Below are 6,066 nucleotides of genomic sequence, written 5' to 3'. Positions count from 1 at the left end.
TCTATTTTTGTCATGTCATTTCTACTGAGTCAAATCCACTCAGCTTCAGTTTGATTACTATTATCTCAAGCAAACAACAGAAAAAGTTATGTTATCTGTTTTTGCAATTGAACTCTTCATATGTAGTTTACACCATGACATGAAAACAACATTTCTATTATCTGAGTTTAAAGGATTCTGTTATGCTTCTGAAACAACTTAAACACTGCAGTGAGGTGAGATCTGCCGCTGCTGCTGTTCCTGTGGACGTTTGCTACGTGATCATACGTGATTCGCGTGTTCTCCCCCCTCCTCCGAGCAGCAGAGGGGTAACATGGGGGACACATGACGGGGGAGGACCGCCAACGCCTCATTTGCATATTGGGCGCCTGTTCCACGCACGCCGCGACGCTCGACCAATCAGAACGACGCATGCGGCAAACCACGCCCGCGCGGCAACTCGTGTCGCGCGCCTCATCAGTGTAGTACCAGCAGCGCTGCAAACAAAAGTTACAACTTTCTGCTTCTCTTCGCCGCGCAAATACGAAGCTCTTTTTTTTTTTGTCGTGCTGAGTTGAAGTAAAACGAGAGTGGATGCCAGCGAGGACGACAAAGTGCACCGACGCCTCTGAAGAAGACTGACGAGTCCCACAGGAGCAAACTGCAGCCGTGGAAAAGTTATTGTTCGCGGCGCCCCGTGGGGTTTAAAGTTCAGCTAGCGACACGAGCTAGTAGCAGGTAGTTAGCTTCTTATCTTCACCTGTTAGTCGGCTCACAATGGCAGCTGTGTGCCAGCCGCGACGTGTCCTGGTGGAAATACCTGCACCACAGCCCAAAATTGCAGGTAAGTGTCGAATATGACAGCGTTGTGTTGAGTTTGTGTAACTCTTTGTGCAGGAGGCGCCACTTTGCTATCATGCTAACGTTATCTCCGCGCGCGCCCCAACAGTCATTTAGCACCCAGTGTTTGCAGCTTGCAAAGTTGTATGCATTTGAGTTAAAGCTCTTTTTGCTGTCTGTTTAGTGTTTTTGCCTAATGCAGCGAGTAGCAAATGACTTTGTAGCGGGACTGAAGAAGTTTTAATGTTCATATTTTATTTACAGCCCGAATGAGGAGGTCTTACTTGGAAATTCTAAGTGCACGTTTGGCTCCATCTCCACTTCCAAGAGGGAGAAACGCAGCTCCAAAGCGTGTACAGTCATGTAAGTACAAATGCTAAAGCATTAAAGCTCTACTAGCAAAGCTAAGGTGTGTCTGGTTTTGTGAGCTGCCCCTATAGGAAGCAAAATGGCCAAAGAAATCTAGTATGACAACGGAAAGGGTGTGTTAGTGCCACATTCATTTCCCTTGCCATTCAGTGTTCTGTCAGTGAACTAAAAAAAAACAAATAACAATGTTGAAAGCAATAAAAGCTTTTCCTCTATTTACCTGTCCAATAAAAAACTATTTGGGGTGACACCATAGGTTTACTTTTCAAGGGGTGACTTGGGAAATCAATATTTGGACAACAAATATTACATTCAAAGAGCTTACTTCCCCAAACAAAAGACACCAATATCAACAGAAGAGTAAAAAACATCCTACGTGTGTCTTTGTGTTTGATTTCCACCTGGTGCTTGAATTTTGTCTCTTTCCTTTACATAAATAAATACATTTCCACCATAAATTGAAGAAGAAAAGGTGCAAATTGCTGCGTTAAAAACTCACCGGGGTGCATTAAATGTTGTTTTTGATGCTGGAGAATGTTCCAACAAAACCCACGCACATGAATATTAATATTTGCCAACTGATCTCTAGTCCCATTTACATGCATGTAGCTGCTGGAGCTGCAAGCATTTCAGTGATTGTTGTTTTCCCACCTGTTTCCTGTGGTCTGTTATTCATCTCATCTTTTTTGTGTTTGTTTGTTTGTTTTGCAGTGGACTTGTCCATTGGCGGCGTGTGGAGAGGAGGCATCGAAGAGCATTGCGAGAAGATGGACGAGCACCATACACCGCTCTCCAATCAGCAGCTTGTACAACTAATCAGATCCCTTATTTCAGTTGAACAGGTACTGTCCAGTTAAATATAACACTCAATGTGCTTTATCTTGAGAGAATTTTGCACCCAGTTTAGCATGATGACAGTCTTTGGGGCAATAAATGCACATGTTGCTTTTTGATTTTAAAATACTCTTGAAGTCAGATAAAACAAAATATATGTGCTTTACTAGAAAACTGGTTGTGACTACACTGAGGTGAATGTGGCCACTTTTTTGGAAAGCATGTCATCTCATAAGAATCTTGTTTTTTTGGCTTGATGACAATTGGGTCTTTAAAAATACATTCATACAAAAAAAGCAAATTCATGTTATGGATGATTGTTGCATTGTCTTCTATGTGACAAAGTTTGGCAGCAGCACTCAGAGCAGCACTGCATTTTATTTATCCCTGACGCACCTCGTAGAACACTTCAGGGCTGTCTCGTGTCTTTTTAACTGTAGATCAATTTTCCATTGTTATAGGTCTCAAGTGTATTTGGTCCTTGAATCACAATGTTAATGCTGGGATTGGGAAATTGGCTTTTAATTATTACGCTCGACAGAAGTAGAACAGACTGCTGAAGCTACTAAAATTAGATAAGCCATTACTTTGTGATCACTTCAAATCCCTTTTGACTGACATAGACCAGTGTCAATGTCTCTTTGAATCGATGCTGCCCTTTATTTTGATCTGTTTGTTGTACAAAGTGTTGACATAGACCAGGGGTGTCCAATCCTGGTCCTCGAGGGCCACAGTCCTGCATGTTTTAGTTGCTTCTCTCTTCCAACACACTTGATTCACATGATCAACTCATCATCAAGCTCTGCAGAAGCCTGATAACGATCCTGATCATTTGAATCAGGTGTGCTGGAAGAAGGACACATCTAAAACATGCAGGACTGTGGCCCTCGAGGACCAGGATTGGACACCCCTGACATAGACATTACCTCTTTGTGTGCTCTTAGTGTTTTATATATTGTGATCAGGGCGTCCTTGTAAAAGAGAGCTGGTTCTCAATGGCCCTCAGTGTTTAAATAAAGGTTAATGAAATGGACACACTTCTACAAATTAAAATAAAATGTACCACTGCATATAATATAACTCGCTGCATTTTATTCCAGAGCCAAGAGCCCAGGACCATGGCTTCAGACCTGAAATATATTCAGGAAGACCTGCAGCTAAAGAAGGCAAATGTTTACAGGTCCATACCGTACTCGCGGTTTGGCTCCAACAGGGACGCTCACTGCTACAGGAAGGCCTATCCTCATCTGGTGGCGTTCAAAGTGAGTATCGGTGGTGTGTAGCTGAGCTGCAGTGACTAACTGATGAGTTGTCTGAGTACATCTTTGTCTCTTTTAATCTGTTTGAGTCATTTTTTCTTTTAAAGAGGAAAAACCAGTCAAAATGACCTGATTCCAGGTTAAGTTAAAATATTTTCTGGTGTCTTTACTCCTTTTATGACAGTAACAGGAATAGCTTTTGGTTGTGGACAAAACAACCCATTTGAGCCTGTTATCTTTGGCCTTTAACTAATAATTGAACAAGTAAATAAGTCGAATAATGACAATGAAAACACTCACTAGTTGTTTCCCTAGTGTCTGTTGTTTATACATGTGCACAATTTCTTGTATACTGTCCAATTTGTTTTGCTAGAAGGTCTTGTATTAAAATACAAAATCAGTTGTTTTCTTTTTAAACACATCTCTTCTTTTCATATATATAATTGAGCTCTTCTTTTTTTTTCGTCTGCATAAGGACATTTTTGTCACATAGATTAAGCCCTGCTCCACAGGATGCCTCCCCGTAAGCCGAGTGTTTCATTGTGCCATGCTAATCTGTCACCTCCACATCCTCCCCCTCAGGTTTCGTGTCAGGAGTGGGGCCAAGTTCTTCTGAGGAACAAAGAGTGGGACGCCGTGTTGGAGCACTCGTTGATGGCGTGGCGATACACCAGCGAGTTGCCGCAGTGGGACACGGCGAACCACAACGCTCTCCGGGAACAGTGTTACAGCATCCTGGCAGCCCACAGCCTCACCGCTCTCAAGCACTACGAACCAAACCGAGGACGCGAGCTGCTCAGAAGGTACGTCAAGCTCTCGATGCCACATGAGCAGACTTAATACAGTTGGTTTGCCACCGTGCACACTCAGTGTAGTAATCAGTTTAAGGCAATACAAAGAATTTGCGATGTGAGCAGTTGCCAGAATAACACTCCCATTCTGCTGATTCTTTTTTTAAATATACATGCATCTGAAAGGTCACAGTGAACCAGATACTTAGTGTTTGTGTACACTGGTTAACTCGTGTGTGTGCTACCTGCATCCCTCTGAAAAACAAAGCAGCTTTACTCAGGTTGCTGGGAAAATCAAGCGACAGCAGCATTTACCGTTTTTGACTACATTCAGAAATATACTATCGCGACTCACGCTACGCTTACCACAACCTCTTTGCTAATGGGTTAGCATCAAGTTGCCAATATCCAGTTGACGCAAAGCAGCACGGACATCCTACTGGAGTCCCATCTTAGCACCTGTTGAGTCTAAGCTTGCACACCTTTTAAAGGCCTGGGTTGGCACACCAGCCCCTGCACCACAGGTGGGTTTACCTTCCTACAAGTTTCCCAAACTTATGCCTTTACTTAAGCTCTCCCTGGGATGCATTTGTGTCCTGAAATATGCTTGTTTGTTGTTGTAATTCTTTTAGAAACTAGGTAGCAGCTAATGTATGGTCCGTGGAAGCACACTGCTGACCGTTTTGATGAGCTAGATAGGCCACTTGAAGATAATTCTATCACTTCCTCCTTTCTTATACAATCAGTTTGTCAGAAAGCACAGATGCTGCATTATTATTGATAGTAAGGTCGATGCTTTTTTTGATCACACCTGACTAACAAATCGCGCCGCTATTTTTCCTCCCTCAAGGTTGAAGATGGCTCAGCTGCATAGCCAGTCAATTGTTCCCTGTATTCAGGAGTTGCAGAGGATTATGGGATGCTGCGATGACTCATCCATGGATACAAAATGATACGAGAAAGCACCTCAGCAGCTGGATTCAGCCCAGTGAAAAGTGTGCTCAGTGATTTATGTGTGTTAATGGGCCAACCAAAACATTTTACATGGTTGTGTTTGTTTGGAGAAAAAAAAGAAAACCCCACTCCAGTATTCTTCCAAAGGGCACGGCCGCAAGTGCAAAATGAATAAGTGGCACACAATGCAGGTTTGTAAAGGTAATGAAAACCAGCTTCTAAATGGTTGGAAATGCAATAAAAACCTCTTATTTATTCACATGGCATTTTAACATCAACTGCAAAGTGTCATGTGAAGCATTCTGTTCATAGGTTACCTTTGCAGCCTATAAAATATGTTCCCTCTTCTCTGGGGAGCATCCACACTCTGAGAAAAGTTACGTTCACTTGGTGCTGGCAGGGATACAATGAAATCTTTTTAGATCTTTGTATAGTATAGTTTGGATTGAAATGTAAAGAATATAAAATGCCTTTTGTGTTGCTTTACATGAGTGTGTGTGTGTATATATGTTGATGTTCACAATACTTGAAACTGTGGCCTTTTGTCTGTGACTGTAGTTTTCTGTGTGTGTCCTGTTTGTAGAGAATCATCTGTCATTGATTGCACTGTTGCTGTTTGTCCTGAAAACTTGAAACTTTTTTGATAAAATAGGTTCTAATTTAAATAAATTTGTTACTTTGAACTGCAGAAAAGCCTCTTTGTCCATTGTGTCGCGGCCTCAGCGTCATCCTCTGCGTACGATCGTAAATATCAAACAGCGGCTGCGGCGTTTACCTCAGATATCACCTCTGATTTACCTTAATGCAGACTCTGAGCTTTGATTTTTACAGTTCAGGAGTTGTTTCTTGGTTGCTCTTTGATGGTGACTACATCAAGTGAAAAGATCAAACAATGTGTAATATACAAGAGAGAGCGTGATGCTTCGAGATATGCTGCTGCTCTGTTTTGACATTTCCATTAGATTTGTGCTTGTTTAAATAAAGGTAGTTATTTCCAGGCATGCATGAGTGACTGCAAAGTACGAGAATACCTTGATTAT

At 42.1% G+C, this 6,066-nt stretch overlaps 1 protein-coding gene across 1 annotated transcript; it reads left to right on the top strand.

Moving 5' to 3' along the window:
• Window positions 1-490: 490 nt before the first annotated feature.
• Window positions 491-5,207, top strand: LOC103363066 (uncharacterized). Its single transcript, XM_008289669.1, has 6 exons — window positions 491-823; window positions 1,084-1,182; window positions 1,900-2,030; window positions 3,123-3,284; window positions 3,864-4,084; window positions 4,923-5,207. Exons 1-6 carry the CDS (start codon window positions 757-759, stop codon window positions 5,023-5,025), a joined length of 783 nt encoding a protein of 260 aa, XP_008287891.1. The 5' UTR covers window positions 491-756; the 3' UTR covers window positions 5,026-5,207.
• Window positions 5,208-6,066: the final 859 nt, after the last annotated feature.

The sequence above is a fragment of the Stegastes partitus genome, unplaced genomic scaffold (genome assembly GCF_000690725.1).
Source record: "Stegastes partitus isolate 25-593 unplaced genomic scaffold, Stegastes_partitus-1.0.2 Scaffold630, whole genome shotgun sequence".
NCBI classification, from domain to species: domain Eukaryota; kingdom Metazoa; phylum Chordata; class Actinopteri; family Pomacentridae; genus Stegastes; species Stegastes partitus.
The sequence above is the reverse complement of the archived record's forward strand: the minus strand, read 5'-3'. Positions and strand labels throughout refer to the sequence as shown.

Coding starts and splice junctions, on each gene's coding strand:
- LOC103363066 (XM_008289669.1), top strand. CDS start 757: ATGGCAGCTGTGTGCCAGCCGCGACGTGTCCTGGTGGAAATACCTGCA. Junction 3,285..3,863: donor CTCATCTGGTGGCGTTCAAA/GTGAGTATCGGT, acceptor CCTCCCCCTCAG/GTTTCGTGTCAGGAGTGGGG. Junction 4,085..4,922: donor GGACGCGAGCTGCTCAGAAG/GTACGTCAAGCT, acceptor TCCTCCCTCAAG/GTTGAAGATGGCTCAGCTGC.